Source organism: Somniosus microcephalus, chromosome 3 (assembly GCF_052327205.1).
Source record: "Somniosus microcephalus isolate GS21.2 chromosome 3, FLI_Smic_1.0, whole genome shotgun sequence".
NCBI lineage: Eukaryota > Metazoa > Chordata > Chondrichthyes > Squaliformes > Somniosidae > Somniosus > Somniosus microcephalus.
The window spans coordinates 112,889,559-112,906,519 of record NC_140989.1 but is presented as its reverse complement, the minus strand read 5'-3'; the positions used below and the strand labels follow the sequence as shown (position 1 = coordinate 112,906,519).

Genomic DNA, 16,961 nt, shown 5'->3' with positions numbered 1-16,961 from the left:
CTCCGTCTCTCTCTCTCCTCCCCCTCCGTCTCTCTCTCTCCTCCCCCTCCGTCTCTCTCTCTCCTCCCCTCCGTCCTCTCTCTCTCGCCCCCCACAGTCTCTCTCTCTCTCGCCCCCCAGTCTCTCTCTCTTCTCCCCCCCCAGTCTCTCTCTCTTCTCCCCCCAGTCTCTCTCTCTCTCTCTCTCTCTCCTTACCCCCTCTCTCTCCTTCCCACACAGACAATCCCAACAGTTTTATAAACATTGCACAGGTTTCTTCATTTCCCTCGGCACCGCCGGGCACTCCAGCTAGTTAAATATATTCAAGAAGGAGTTGGATATATTTCTTAAGGCTAAAGGGATCAAGGGTATGGCGAGAAAGCAGGGACCAGGTACTGAATTTGGATGATCAGCCATGATCGCATTGAATGGCGGAGCAGGCTCGAGGGGCCGAATGGCCCACTCCTGCTCCTATCTTCTATGTTTCTATAAATGGAGAGATGACAAAAAGTTAGTATTTGGAATGCAATACTTAGAAAGTGTAAAATCAGAGAATTGAGTCAGATCTTTCATCATATAGGAAATTTTGTGATATCCGGGACCGAGCTGTTGCCGTCCCATCAAAACTGCCGGACAAACCAGCGCTAATGTTGAAACATACGGAGCTTTTCAGCTCCGTGTGAATCAACAAACCCTTAAACAGTCGGCTGTACCTTGCAAGCATCTCTGTAGCTTAGCAACAGCTTCAGCGAGACCTTGCAGAGTCTGACTGGGAAAAACAAAGCAACGAAAAGAAAAAAAACCTAATGAAACGGCTCCTGAATTTTGCCGGTGGATCGAGCATTCTGGACAGTTAACCTCCGGATAAACCAGTTTCCTGTATTCCAATCTTGAGGAACCTCACTACAGTTTTTGACTTTGGTGTGGAAATGTTAGTCCTTGAATATTTTAAGTGTTTGACGCTAATGTTCTGTGCACACAGTTCATGGGCCGTCCAGAAGGTGGAGCCTGTGCTTGCTGTAATTGATTGTTTATTAGCCCATAAAGTGTGAGCTGAATGAGAGCATAATACTTTTAGTAACACTAACATTTATTACCATAGCTTGGTGTTGGTGTTTTATTTAAAAAAATACGCTACATCATGTAATGGCGGGAAGCTCGCCTTGCACTGAGATACAATGGAGAGACATTTTACCAGAGTGGAGGGAAGAAAATGCTAAGGGAAAGTCATGCTAATCAGTCTTGTGCATTTCTAGTGATAAGTCACATAAATTCATTGCTAGACTTCCTGCGTTGCATTCCTAGCTGGAACATGGCATTAGAAAAATGAAAAAAATCTCAAAAAAGTAAATTAAAAAAAAACTAACCATCAGTATGGATTCTTCAGTGTCTGGAGGTTGAGGCAGAAATTTACATAGAGCAGACAGCTCTTGATCATTTTCTAGCGACTCCTGCTAGCGAGTGCAGGCGCGCTTTGCTGCGATACTCCTTTCTCCCTCCACCCCCACTCCTCTTCCCAACAGTCAAGCAGCCTTTCAGCTCTCACCCCCACTCCTCAAACAGCCCATTAGCCTAGGGTAATACAAGAAGAATTGTCACTTGGGAGGTCCTGGAGAATACCCTGTGATAATCAACCAAACCACATCCCAGCAACAGTCAGTACCTTCAAATGATGAAGGGTGATGAAAGCTCAGGGAATTAAAAAAAAACTCCATCTATATATAAAAAATAAATAAATGTTAGAAAGTTGGTGAAAATAATTCCATAAAATAACTAGACTAAGGATATCTGCTAAACAGTTGGTATATAAATTTCTAAATGATAATCTGATCAAGGATTTTCAGGTAAATTGTACTGAACAGATTCAGATTAAAACTGTTCTGAAGCAGGGCCACATTAAGAATTCACGAGGAGCTGGGCACCAAGATCATTCATCCCCCATCCCCTCCGTGTAATTAAATGCCTAAAGATTACATATCCAACCCTATGAAGAGTTGCAAAGGCTGCTAGTAGTTCTTCCACCATGTCTTCCTGCCCTGCTATTAGGCTCCAATGGCGTTTTCCACTCTGTTTCACTTCTTCAACGTGTCTCCCCACTGCTGGGACTGCACACCGCAAGCGCGGCCACAGTCAGCTAACTGAACCCCCATCCCCGCCCACCTCTGGGGATGAAGAAAGATTGCTTTTGGGTAAAAAGAAGTCAGATGGCATCGTGGAGGATAATGGTGTCTGATCTTTGGCATGGTGTTCAGTACTGACCTGTTAGATGATAGTGCTCCTCACTCTCTGGATCAGTTAGAGACACTAGCTCTTTCAGCAGTAGTGGATACTTCAAAACTCTCTGCACAGGCTTGATCAGATATGATTCTAGGGTAAAAGAATGCTGCTTTGTGGGATTCCGGGCATCCAAAAATTCTTTGAAGGCTTTGTCAGTTTTAGCTGGAAATAAAAAACTTCATATTAAATTTGTAAGAACATACAGAAAGAACCACATTAGAGGAAACATTTAAAAATTGCAAGGCCCAGGCTTCTAACTGATGGCTGTGGCTTTGAAGAGAAACATTGCTAGAGTGATTTCAAGCACACAGCAGCAACTTTACAGAAAAGGTTAATGATTTTGACGAGAATTTTTTGTTTTTGTTTGTTAGAAACCTTATTTTTTAGCACTTACTATCTTTGGGTTACTAAAAATACAAGGCAGCTACAAAAGGTGTTTTCAAAAATGCTCCTCGCTAGTCGTTAGCCATTTCCAGAATTGTGATTTTTGATTGGTATTTTTCGTACCTGCTTACTACTTGCTTGTTGGTGGGATCCCTATGTGTCGAGTTGCTTTTTATGAGTTTAATATTTGAGACAATCAAGTACAACTTCAATGTTTTCAGTGCAGCAGAAGTGTGACTAGCTTGCACTAAGCTCATGACTTTTATTATTATAGATAAATCTCACTCACTACAGTCAAACAGCTGCCAAAATTCCTACAATAGTGACTATGGTTCAAAACTACTTAATAGGCTGTGAAGCATTTTGGGATGTCCGAAGGTCGTGAAAGGTGCTATATAAATACAAATTCTTTCTTAAGGGATGTCTCTGCAAGGATGAAGAACATTTAAAAACGCCATTCCCACACTGCTGAAATCACATCAATATCGTGGCAAAGAGATTATTTATCAAGGTTTGTTCATAAAGGTGGAGAACCTTTTTTTTAGATTAAGGCTCAGTGTTTTTATCATTCACAATTTGTGAACCAACTGCGGTCAAGAGGGTGGTTAACAGTTCTAGTCTCTTCCGATTTTACACTGAACTTTCTGCTAAGAAGTGCATGACTCAGGCCCCAAGAAACCTCGTCTGCTGAGTTTGCCATTGTTCCTGTAGAAATTTAATCTCAACATGCCACTTCCCTCCAGTGATACAACAGAGATTGGGAACTCAACCATGTTGACCTGAGGGAGGGATTCATGGTACTCCATTACACTGCGCTCATCATGGGCAAAGTTCATTCACACATACAGTATTTGCACATTTCTCAAAACAAGAAGGGTGCAAACTAGGTGTCCAGTGGCTGGTGCCTGTGCAGGATCTTTAAATGCAACTTCTGCCATGCCATTGTCTTTGAGCACCCGTGGCACAAAATTAGCATCACAAACATTTTTCTAGCATGGTGTTTGTTGGAGGAAAGACACTTGCAGATTTAATTTGGTTTGTAAATTACCAGCTCAACTAACATCAAAATAAACCTCAAGTCTAAAAGAGAAATGCCCTCCATCAGGTTTTCCATTCACAAGATATTGGGGTGGCACATTAGTACTGCAGGCAGGTGGGGCTCTAAACACAAATTTTCAGGGGGGGGGTGGGGATTGAAAATTACACTGTCAATAGAATAGTCTGCAGTTAATTCTACCAAAGATATTCATCAGAAAAACAGAAGAGATGTGCCAATGAAAAACAATAACTATAATTGACTAAAGTCAATTATAGTTATTGTTTTTCATTGACAGGTGTTCGATACCTGTTATTAACTGAAAATACACTTAATGTGGCACATGATTGGCAATTAGCGAGTAATGTGCTGTGTATTGTTTTTTCTCCCAACTGTTTTTGCAGCAATTAATTTGCTCTGAGCAAAATAGGACAGCAAGTCAGTTTCTGTGCAGTTTAGAAGCAACAGTGGGATTGTAGTCAATAACGCAGGCAGAAACCAGTTCCAATTTTATACTCGTCAATTAGCACCTCTGGCCAAATGAGGGCAACACAGAGTTTGTGCATCATCAGCTTAATATGTACAATTCCCAATTCTTTCATAAAGATGAGTAAAGCCAACATGTAGCAAGGGTCTGACTTGCACAAAAATACACTAATTCAATATCTAATTGAGATTTAATAATATCTTAACTCTTTATAATATCTTACCTCTTTCCAAAACTTTCTGGGCCTTTCTGTGGTTTGCACAAAAGCCACTATAGAGTTTGAAGTGGTCAGCATAATACAGGAACGAACCACCCAGGGAAAACAACAGTTTCTGAAAAAGACACAGTAAATAAATACAATGCTACGTGAACACAGCCTCGGTGTTCGCTGAGCTGAAGGCTTGAAACTGTAACTGTTGTCAGTTGTACTGATTCTATACACAAGCATCACGTATAAATGGGTTGAAGAGACTGTGAGGGACAATGGTTTAGAACACAGCTTTCTTACTTTTGAGGTGCAGACAAAAACACCGCTCTGACTGGTGGACTGAAAGCTTGCTTTCTGCCTGTTGCAAGACAATGGCCCGGAATTTGTGGTCTGGGTGACGGTGAACTGGTAGCATTTGCCGTCATTCCGTCTTTGAAACTGACCGCAACTTCGGGATTTGGCGAATGTGGAAATCCTGAAGTTGCGGTCAGTCATTGACAGCTCCGACACAGATTGTGTTGCGCCTCCCTCCCCCCCGTCACCCACCCTCACCCCACAGAGCCGGCAATCAGTGAAATCTCTCAAATCAGGGAAACTGACAAAATCGCCGGATTTTCCACAGTAATACCGCTGTTAAATTCCTGACTAAAAGTTAGACCCAAAGGGATTAGGTGTAACTGGGGTTTTGACAGCGTTATTACTGCAAAAAAAAGGTTATGGGCCTGAAAAACTCATCTTAATTTTGTACAGTGTCAAATTTATGATTCAATACGATTAAGAAACTTTTAAAAAATTCATTAAAAAAAAAAATTTGTCCATCTTTATTTCAGGTTTGCCTTTTCTCCATGTGAGAGCCCCAATCTTTGTTTTGCTCTAACATTTTTAAAAAGTTAGGGGAAAAATTCGATATCGACCATTTTGGGGCACTAATTAGCGCCGGCAACCGCGAAATTCAGTTTTAGTGCCCCTAAGAGGGAAGTGGAGCGCTAAATCAAGTGCTACACACTCCTCTTAGGGCGCTAATGTCGGAGAGCAGGCGCAACTGCAGTGCGCTAATCAAGCTCAGGTGCTGTCAATTACAAGTACTCAGACAGACTGGTGCCTTCCAGCTCTTAAAGGGGAGGTTCCATCATGCTACTCACTGCTCATTGCTGCTTGTGACCTAGGCCTGCAAGGAGCTGCAAACCATCATTCAGAAATCTCATGGCTGCTCAGAGGCCCAGGGAGAGAGCTCACCGGTTCAGCGACCAGGCTTTGGAGGCTCTGGTTGTGGCTGTGGAACGCCGATGGGCAGTGCTGTTTTCAGACACTGGCAGGAGGCCATTGCCGCAGGGCTTCAGGAGGATGTGGAGGGTGGTCACCCAATACGTCTCGGCCAGAAGTGTGGTCCACAGAACTCCCACCCAGTGCCGCAAGAAGTTCAACGACCTCACTCGGGTGGTCAGGGTGAGTACATGGTTGAAATACCTCGATATCCCACCATCTCAACCTCACTCTATACACGCCAAATCCCCAACACTCACCCATTAACTATGCCCACCTACTAAAAATGACATCCACATCTCACGCCTTGCAGACATTAACAGCTATTCAACTATGGTAGGCACATCTGCTAAACACATGGCTGCACACTCACTCACACGCTGTCCCTTTTCTTGCAGGCCAAGCTTGCTCATAACAGGAAGGATCAGCAACGCACGGGAGGAGGTCAGGCAGAGCTGCACCCCCTCACACAGCTGGAGGAGCGAGTTCACAGCATCATCGCGAGTGCTGTGGCAGCCGGAAACGTCGACCCCCTTGGGGAGAACAACGATATGTTCATCACCTCTCCCTCTTCTCTCATACCATTTCCCCCTCACACCACGAGCCCTTCCCACTTTCCATCTAAGTATATTGTCTCCATTCCTTGCTCCCTTCCTGACCCCCTCTCCTTACCTTAACCCCACTCTTGTGCCTTTATGCTTTCAGATAATCAGCCACCACATGACCAGCCTGTCCCTCAGCCTCCCAGTGGCAGCGACGCGAGAGAGGAGGAGGAAGAAGAAGAAGAAGAAGCCAGAGCCTCACTGCCTGTGTCTCCCGAGGGCGAGGCATACGATACTGGGGCCACGCGGTCACTGGAGGGGAGCAGGAGATATGGATCTGATGTTGGCGAAGCTCTGGGACTCAGTGGGCTGCAGCAATGCTCGGGGGCCATCTCCCCGGAGGGTGAGCACGCGCACGAGTTCTACTGCACAGGACTCGGATGCAGACCTCGATATCGCAATGATGAACACACAGGCGATGAGCATGCATACTGAGCTCATGGGTGCAATGGCAAGGGTGTCCGAGAGCATGGATGCACTGGCAATGAGCGTGGAGGAGTCCGCCTCCAGCATTGCACTCATCTCTGCGCAAACCATCGAGTCCATCCATGGCAGTTTGCAAAGGACTCGCAGAGACCCTGTGGGGACCCAGGCCCCATGCTGCGTGTAATGGGCGAGGTGACAGCAGCTATTGCAGCACAGGCCGAAGCAACGCAACGACTTAGTGCTGGACTGGAGTCAGTGGTTGGTGCCATCCAGTCTCAGACTGCTCTCATGCAGTCTTAGATTGATGCCACGCAAGCGCTGATTGCTGCCATCGTTGCTGGGTCGCCCACCGGGGATCTGACGGTGCTGCAGCAGGCCAGCAATCTGTGCTCGAGCAGATTGCTCCGGATGCGGAGGTTCTGCCCCGGGGGAGTGGCAGTGTGTTGGTCGAGCAGGAAGGTCCTGTTTTCTCTCAGGACGACAGCATTCCTGCTCCCACCACTGTCAATCTGCCATTGCACTTGCCGCAGCCTGTAACCCAGCCAGCCCAGACTGCTGCCGCCCATGCCGAGGTGTTGCAGTCTGCAGCCGGGCCCTCCAGGCCCAGAGCTGGTCGAGGGTGTCCTGCAAGGCCATCTGCAGTCTCTGGCTCCCAGACTCAGCAGCCTTCCGCCAGCTTTGCTGTAGCCACTGGGGCCACATTACGGAGGAGCAGTAGGGTTGAGGGGGGAGCAATTCCAAAGGGAGGGAAATCATTGAGGAAGGGCGAGTAAATAATAAGTTATTAGCAAATGGGGGGAATGTGTGTAAATAATTTGATGAGTTTGTAAATATATTGTTGAGTTTGGTAACAAATACTTCAGCTTGCTAAGAGTTGAGTTTGTTGATAAATTGTTGTTTGTTTATTATTGGTTATGCTTCTTAAGGGAGAGTTGTGCACGATAATAAATAGTTAATTCGACATTGCACATTTTGTGATGTTTCTCATTTGACCTTTGCCCGGTGATAGGGGCTGTGAGCTGGCTGTAATGATGTGGTTGTGCTGCACAATGGCCATGTGCTATCTCATTCATTGGAAGCGCTGTCTAATGAGGCGCTCACGAACGGCCCTTGCAGAAGCAAGATTGAGTGGCTCCCTCCTCCGTTGCTGCTGCTCCTCCTCTTTATCCTCTTCCTCCGCCTTCTCTCCCTCTTCCTCCTCCTGAGGTGGACCTCCAATACCTGGTGGCAATGGCTGGGCCCTCAGAATGGCCAGGTTGTGCAGCATGCAGCACACAACGATGAAACGGGAGACTTGATCAGGGGAGTACTGCAGGGCTCCTCCAGAGCGGTCAAGGCAGCGGGACCATTGCTTTAGCACCCTGATAGTCTGTTCAATCAGGTTCCTGGTGGTGGTATGGCTCTCATTGTATGCGGGATGAGCGGGAGTGTTGTGGTTGCAGAGAGGTGTCATCAGCCAGGTGGCGAGTGTCTCCGAGCAGCCAGCCGCGAGCTTCATGTGGTGGGTGGAACAGTGCCAGGACTCCGGTCGCATGCAGGATCAATGCATCGTGGCTGCTGCCAGGATAGCGGGCATAGATGGCGAGAATGAACTGTCTGTGGTCAAACACCAACTGAACGTTCAGAGAATGGTAGCCTTTGCAGTTACGGAAGATCTCTGCATTATGAGATGCCCGCAATGCCACGTGGGTGCTGTCAATGGCGCCCTGAACCATGGGGAAGCCCGCTATCCTTGCAAAGCCACATGAGCATTGATATACCTATCAATTCGTCCAATAAAAGGCGACGAGTTAGGAACGTAACTAAAGGTTTTTATTGACTAAATAACAGAGCCCACCCTCGTGGGTGATCGGGTCCAACAAGGAGGAATACCAGCCAGTCGACTACCTTTATACCTGGGCAGGTAGGTGGAGCCATGGGCGGAGTCGGAGGTGGTCAGCCCAGGTATAACAGCACGACAAGAGGCGACCTCGTATCGTGATACAACGGTGATAACAATACAACAGTGATAACTATAGTGTAACGATAAAGTGGTTTACCACATTCACCCCTTGTTTAGATTTGAGTCCGGCGGGGTGAAGTGTACTACCAGTTCTGGTATGTCAGTCTGTCCGGAGGCCTCGTAAGCCTCTCCGATCGTCGCAGCGGCGGTGCTGCATTATCCGGTGTTAGTGCTGGTGTCTGCGTGGTCGGCGAAGGCTCGTGGGGTTCCGGCATGCCGTCTACCTGGGCTGGAATTGGGGGGGTGGTGGGGGGGGTAAAGGTGGTGTCTCCGGAGTGCCCGAGGGTGCGAGGTCTCGTAAGGAGACAGTGTCCTCCCGCCCGTCTGGGTAAGCCACGTAGGCGTACTGGGGGTTGGCGTGCAGGAGGTTCACCCTTTCGACCAGGGGGTCTGTTTTATGGGCCCTCACGTGCTTTCGCAGCAAGACGGGCCCCGGAGAGGTCAGCCAGGTTGGTAGAGTGGTTCCCGTAGTCGACTTCCTGGGGAAAACAAACATTCGTTCATGGGGGGTGGCGTTAACGGCAGTGCAAAGTAGTGACCGGATGGAGTGCAGCGCTGTCGGGAGGACTTCCTGCCAGCGGGAGGTTGGGAGGCCCTTAGACTTTAAGGCTAAGAGGACGGCCTTCCATACCGTCGCGTTCTCTCTTTCCACCTGGCCGTTCCCTTGGGGGTTGTAGCTGGTGGTCCTACTTGCTGCAATACCTCTCGCTAGTAGGAACTGACGGAGTTCCTCGCTCATGAAAGAGGAGCCCCGGTCACTATGTATATAGTTTGGGAACCCGAACAAGGCGAAGAGGTCGTTCAGGCATTTAATGACCGTGGTACTGGTCATGTCTGGGCAGGGGAAGGCAAAGGGGAAACGGGAGTACTCATCAACAATGTTGAGGAAGTACACATTACGGTCAGAGGACGGGAGGGGCCCCTTAAAGTCGATGCTCAGGCGCTCGAAGGGGCGGGTGGCCTTGATCAGGCTTGCTCTGTCCGGCCTAAAGAAGTGCGGTTTGCACTCGGCGCAGGTCTGGCAGTTCCTGGTTATGGTCCTGACCTCCTCGATGGAGTAGGGCAGGTTGCGGGCCTTAATGAAGTGGTAAAGTCTGGTGACCCCGGGGTGGCAGAGGTCGTTGTGGAGGGTCTGAAGTCTATCACTTTGCGCGCTGGCGCATGTAATTCGTGACAGAGCATCGGGGGGTTCGTTCAGCTTACCTGGCCGGTACAAGATATCATAATCGTAGGTGGAGAGCTCGATTCTCCACCTCAAGATCTTGTCATTCTTGATTTTGCCCCTCAGCTTGTTATTAAACATAAAAGCGACCGAACGTTGGTCGGTAAGGAGGGTAAATCGTTTGCCTGCCAGGTAGTGCCTCCAGCGTCGTACCGCCTCCACAATCGCCTGGGCCTCCTTCTCGACCGACGAGTGTCGGATCTCAGGGCCCTGTAGGGTCCTTGAGAAGAAGGCCACCGGTCTCCCCTCCTGGTTAAGGGTGGCGGCTAGGGCGAAGTCGGATGCATCGCTCTCGACTTGGAAGGGGATGGACTCATCCACTGCGTGCATAGTGGCCTTGGCAATGTCTCCCTTAATGAGGGAGAAGGCTGCGCACGCTTCCTCCGTAAGGGGGAAGGATGTGGACTTCATGAGGGGTCTGGCTTTGTCCGCATAATTGGGCACCCATTGGGCATAGTAGGCGAAGAGCCCCAGGGTTCTCTTAAGTGCCTTAGGGCAGTGGGGGAGGGGTAGCTCCATGAGGGGGCGCATTCTTTCGGGGTCGGGGCCGATGAGTCCGTTCTCTACTACACAGCCAAGGATGGCAAGGCGCGAGGTGTTAAACACACATTTCTCCTTATTGTAGGTGAGGTTCAGCCGTTGGGCTGTACGGAGGAATTTCTCCAGATTCACGTCGTGGTCCTGCCGGTCGCGGCCGCAGATGGTGACGTTATCTAGGTAGGGGAATGTGGCCTGCAGTCCGTTCTGGTCAACCATCCGGTCCATCTCCCTTTGGAAGACCGAGACCCCGTTGGTGACACCGAAGGGGACCCTAAGGAAGTGGTATAGGCGCCCATTCGCCTCGAAGGCGGTGTACTGGCGGTCCTCGGGGTGGATAGGGAGTTGGTGGTAGGCCGACTTAAGGTCGATGGTCGAGAATATGCGGTATTGTGCAATCTGATTGACCATGTCAGATATGCGGGGAAGGGGGTATGCGTCCAGCTGGGTGTATCTGTAGTCGATGACCAGGCGATTTTTATCGCCGGTCTTAACGACCACGACCTGGGCACGCCAGGGGCTGTTGCTCCCCTCGATGATGCCCTCCTTCAGGAGACGCTGCACCTCAGAGCAAATGAAAGCTCTGTCCCCAGCGCTGTACCGCCTGCTCTTGGTAGCGACGGGTTTGCAGTCGGGGGTGAGGTTAGCGAACAGGGAAGGTGGCGGCACCTTGAGGGTGGATAGGCTGCAGGTGTTACGCGGTGGGCGGTTTAACCTTCGCTGGTTGTCGACTGTGAGTGGGGGGAGGGGTCCACCGTATGCTAGGGTTACACTTTGGAGGTGGGATTGGAAGTCCAGCCCTAGTAGGACGGCAGCGCAGAGCTGGGGGAGGACGAGGAGTTTAAAGTTTTTATACTCTGTACCCTTAACCGACAAGGTCACAGCACAGTAGCCGCTAATGTCCGTGGCGTGGGACCTCGATGCCATCGAGATTCGGTTGCGCGTTGGCAGGACAGGGAGGGAGTAGTGGCTCACCGTGTCTGGGTGGATGAAGCTCTCCGTGCTTCCGCTGTCGAACAGGCAGGTCGTGGCGTGGCCGTTTACTTTGATGTCCATCATCGACTTGGACAGGTGGTGTGGGCGGGCTTGATCCAGAGTGACGGAGGCTAGCGTGTAGGTAAGCGAGTCGTTGTCGTCTGCGGGCGAGGCGGTCGTCGGGTCCGGGGGCCCGGTGGCAGTCGGGCGTGGTGGGTAAAATGGCGTCTCCCACGAGGTAGGACAAAATGGCGGAGAAGATGGCTGCCCCCATAACTCACATGAGGCACTATTGGGGTCGGTTGCCTTGATCAAAGATGGCCGCCCCCATGACTCACGTGTGGGGATACTGGCCTCAGTTGCCGTGAAAGAAGATGGCCGCCCCCACAGTTCGCATGAGGCACTGCTGGCCTCTGAAGATCCGCTCCTGCAGGCCTTAGAGAAATGGCCTTTCTTCCTGCAGGTTGTGCAGGTAGAGTTCCTGGCTGGGCAGCGCGACCTCGGGTGCTTCTCCTGGCCGCAAAAGAAGCAGCCGGCGGCCCGATCGCGGGTGCCCGATGTCGGAGCCGGTACCGGGGGTGGCGGGCCCGGTCGGGTCCGGGACGCCGACGCTGAGGTAGGTCCCGGGGGCGGCGCTGCGAAGGGTATTGCGGTAGGGGTCGGGCCCGAGTCCCAGGGTCGTGAGCAGTACCTGGAAAACGCCTCCTGGTCCTGATGGGCCACCTCCAGGGAGAGAGCGAGGGCTTCAGCTTTGTCCAGGTCGAGGTCTTTAGCTTCAAGCAGTCTTTGCCGTGAGTAGTCGGACCGTAGGCCTTTCACAAAGGCATCGCGGATATTATCTTCCGTATTTTCAACAGCCGTCACCGCTTTAAAGTCACAGTTCCTGCCGAGTGCTCTTAGCGCCCGTAAAAATTCAGCTACAGACTCTCCTGGCTGTTGCGGGCGGGATCTTAGGAGGTGCCTGGTGTACATGTAATTTACCGGGCTGCGGTACTGCTGTTTCAGTAGGTTGATAGCGGCCTCGTACGTAGTCGTGTCCTGTATGAGTGCGTATACTCTCGGGCTCGCTTGGGCGTTCAGAAGTCTTAGTTTGGATCTCTGCGGGGCGCCGGATTCTTCCAGGTAGGATTCGAAGCACTCCAGCCAGTGTTTGAAGTTGAGGGCTGCGTTTGCTGCCTGTGGGTTTAGATCCAGGTACGGTGGTTTGAGGGCTTGCAGCCAAGCCGGCTGGTGTGGCTGTGCTTCTGGGAGGGCTTCTGGCTGGCCAGTAGTAGACATCTTTAAAATTTAGTCAATAAAATTGATATACCTATCAATTCGTCCAATAAAAGGCGACGAGTTAGGAACGTAACTAAAGGTTTTTATTGACTAAATAACAGAGCCCACCCTCGTGGGTGATCGGGTCCAACAAGGAGGAATACCAGCCAGTCGACTACCTTTATACCTGGGCAGGTAGGTGGAGCCATGGGCGGAGTCGGAGGTGGTCAGCCCAGGTATAACAGCGCGACAAGAGGCGACCTCGTATCGTGATACAACGGTGATAACAATACAACAGTGATAACTATAGTGTAACGATAAAGTGGTTTACCACAAGCATTCATCCTGTTTTGCTCTGGTCATGGGGAAGGAGATGTACTCCCTTCTCCTTCTGTACAGAGCGTCTGTCACCTCCCGGATGCAGCAATGGAGGGTGAACTGCAAAATGTTTGCAATATCCTCTGTTGAAGCCTGGAAGGAGTCACTGGTGTAGAAATTGAGAGCGACTTTCACCTTCCCTGCCACTGAGAGACGTGTCCTGGTCCTGATCTGAGGCTGGAGGTCTGGCTACAGGAGGTCGCAAAGCTCTGTGACCACATCCTTGCTAAAGCGGAGCCTTCTAAGGCACTGCTCCTCAGAGATGAATGTAGAACTGCTCCCGGAATACCCTGGGAGGGTAAGATCTCCTGTGCAGAGCCCTGCTGGCCCTCCTCCCTCTGGCCACATTTTGCAATTTTTCTCTCTGCCTCCGACGATGAAGCTGGAGGGCGAGGCTCAGTGCCAGTACAGCCCCCATTCAGTGTTGGAAATGTTGCGGTATCAAATGTAGCCTAAATTAAAATGATGAAGGAGTTTTGTTCCAGAGAAAAATTTAAGTAGAAAAAGCTCAAATTGGTAAAAACGCCTGTCTGCTTCTGTCAAACTGACACGGCAGCATTGTCTGCCAACTAAATAGTGTATTTAAATAGCGCTCCTCCAGCTCTCAACCAACTGCAAACGTCTTCGGCGACCTGTCGTTGCTAATGGCAGGCCCTGAGGCAGGGGGTGAGAATTAATTTCCGCTCCAGAAACATAGAAGATAGGAACAGGAGTAGGCCATTCAGCCCCTCGAGCCTGTTTCTGCCATTTAATGAGATCATGGCTGATCATCCAAATTCAGTACCCCGTCCCTGCTTTCTCCCCATATCCCTTTAGCCTTAAGAAATATATCTAACTCCTTCTTGAATATGTTTAATGAATTGGCCTCAACGGCCTTCTGAGGTAGAGAATTCCACAGGTTCACCACTCTCTGGGTGAAGAAATTCCTCCTCATCTCAGTCCTAAATGGCTTATCCCTTATATTAGACTGTGACCCCTGGTTCTGGACTCCCCTGCCATCGGAAACATCCTTCCTGCATCTAGTCTGTCTAGTCCTGTTAGAATTTTATAAGTTTCAATGAGATCCCCTCTCATTCTTCTAAACTCTAGCGAATATAAGCCTACTCGACCCAATCTCTCTTCATACGTCATTCCTGCCATTCCAGGTATCAGTCTGGTGAATCTTCGCTGCACTCCCTCCATGGCAAGAACATCCTTCCTCAGATAAGGCGACCAAAACTGCACACAATACTCAAGGTGTGGTCTCACCAAGGCCCTGTACAACTGCAGCAAGACATCCTTGCTCCTGTACTCGAATCCTCTCACTATGAAGCCCAACATACCATTTGCCTTCTTAACCACCTGCTGCACCTGCATGCTTACCTTCAGCGACTGGTGCACAAGGACACCCAGGTCTCGCTGCACTTCCCCTTCTCCCAATCTATTGCCTTTCAGATAATAATCTGTCTTCCTGTTTTTGCCACCGAAGTGGATAACCTCGCATTTATCCACATTATACTGCATTTGCCATGCATCTGCCCAATCACCCAACCTGTCTAAATCATACTGGAGTTTCTCTGCATCCTCCTCACAGCACACATGCCCACCTAGCTTTGTCTCATCTGCAAACTTGGAGATATAACATCTAATTCCCTTGTCTAGATCATTTATATATATTGTGAATAGCTGGGGTCCTAGCACCGATCCCTGCGGTACCCCACTAGTCACTGCTTGCCACTTGGAAAAAGACCCGTTTATTCCAACTCTCTGCTTCCCGTCTGCCAACCAGTTCTCTATCCAAGGCAGTACCGTACCCCCAATCCCATGTGCTTTAACTTTGCACGCTAATCTCTTATGCGGGACCTTATCGAAAGCCTTCTGAAAGTCCAAATACACCACATCCACTGGTTCTCCCTTATCCTACCAGTTACATCCACAAAAAATTCCAGTAGATTAGTCAAGCATGTAACCTTTTGTAAATCCATGTTGACTTTGTCCGATCCTGTCGCTGTTTTCCAAGTGCTCTGCTATTACATCTTTTATAATGGACTCTAGCATTTTCCCCACTACCGATGTCAGGCTTACCGGTCTATAATTCCCCATATTCTCTCTACCACCTTTTTTAAATAGTGGGGTTACATTAGCTACCCTCCAATCCTGTCCAGGGTGCTATCGGGGCGATGCGCGGCCGGATGATGTCACTATCTCCGGCCGCAGGCAGGCGTGGCGATAGTACTTCGTGCCGTCGCAAACCACCAGGTGAATTTCGCCAGCGGCGCCAACATCACTGCGCCCGGTGGTAAGTCGTTAACACTAACCACTAAGGTACCCAATTTCTAGCCCTTAGAATTTTAAGAGCTTACTCACGTCCTTGTGAAAATTCTGCATTTTGATTGGCTGCTTAGACAGCTTATAGACGTCATAGCAACTCGCGCTAGGGGATCCCCACTATACTCCGTTGATTTGAATTACACGTCAGAAAACCTGAACTTCTCTCCACAGAGATTGTGAGATCTTTGTGTGAAGCTTACTTTGGGGCCAGTGGCGAACGCCTGTGCTTCGCTGCTGACCACAAATTCCAGGCCTAAATGAAATGTATTTTCGGGCAATCTCAATCCAGGTCCTAATCTACAGCGCAAAACAACTCCATAAAGCTGGCAGAGTCCGCAAGAATGACTAGTGAGAAATGGAAATGACGCCTCCCTCTCCCCTCCTGAAGGTGCAGACTATTGCTGTGGCACCCACAGCTCTGAGACCTTGTCCGAACGGCCACATTTTGATGTGAGCCTAGACAGTAAATGTTGACAGACTACTCATTTATGTGGGACATCTCTCCTGATTTCTATCCAGTGACCCCTGCTGGAAAGCGTGCTCTTGCGTGTGCATTCAGGTGAGATCAAGCAGCAAGCTCTGTTATGTCCTACATAGGTGAATGGTTTGTCAATGAACCACTAAGCAACAGCAGTTTCTGAAATAGATGTAGTAAATAATTGTGATGCTAAAGGAAAGCAGAAAGCAGTGAGACTGTTCACGTGACATCGCATATATTTGCTGCATCTACTTTAGAAACTGTTGATTTCCTTTGGTGGTTTGTTGACAGTCGGTTTGTCTGTAGTAAGGTACCACAGAAAAACTTGCATGTTGACGCACTTTCCAAGAGAGGTCACTGGATAGAAACCAGGAGTGTAAACCCAGGGCGCTGCAGCAGCTCTACAACTGTGATCAGCTACAAACATTCCAGTCTGTATGGCTTGGTATTTTAGTGCTGCCATTACCCTAATGGGCCATCAGGATAACTCCTCAGATAGTGAAGCAGTCCATGCCTGAATGCAAGACCTGGACAACATCCAGGCTTGGGCTGATAAGTGGCAAGTAACATTCGCACCATACAAGTGTCAGGAAAAGACCATCTCCAACAAGAGAGAGTCTAACCAGCTCCCCTTGACATTCAATGGCATTATCATTGTTGAATTCCCCACTATCAACATCCTGGGGGTCACCATTGACCAGAAACTTAACTGGACCAGCCACAAATACTGTGGCTACAAGAGCAGGTCAGTGGCTGGGTCTTCTGTGGCGGCGAGCGACTCACCTCCCAACTCCTCAAAGCCTTTCCACCATCTACAAGGCACAAGTCAGGAGTGTGATGGAAAACACTCCACTTGCCTGGGTGGGCCCACCACCTTAAACATTCACTCCCTCCACCACCGGTGCACTGTGGCCGCAGTGTGCAGCATCTACAAGATGCACTGCTGCAACTCGCCAAGGCTTCTACAGCAGCACCTCCCAAACCCGCGACCTCTACCACCTAGAAGGACAAGGGCAGCAGTCTCATGGGAACACCATCACCTCCAAGTTCCCCTCCAAGTCACACACCATCCTGACTTAGAAGTATATCGCCGATCCTTCATTGTCGCTGGGTCAAAATCCTGGAACTCCCTCCCTAACT

General features: G+C 49.5%; 1 protein-coding gene across 4 annotated transcripts in view; it reads right to left on the bottom strand.

The window, feature by feature from the left end:
• Window positions 1-16,961, bottom strand: part of LOC147121264 (rho guanine nucleotide exchange factor TIAM2-like) — a 433,746-nt gene that overhangs the window by 29,348 nt on the left and 387,437 nt on the right. For all 4 annotated transcript variants that reach the window (XM_085981489.1, XM_085981486.1, XM_085981487.1 and 1 more), the window contains 2 exons: window positions 4,387-4,495; window positions 2,239-2,418 (listed from right to left, as the gene is read on the bottom strand). In XM_085981489.1, coding sequence (XP_085837615.1) covers window positions 2,239-2,418; window positions 4,387-4,495 — 289 coding nt within the window. The remainder of the gene's footprint in view (window positions 1-2,238; window positions 2,419-4,386; window positions 4,496-16,961) is intronic.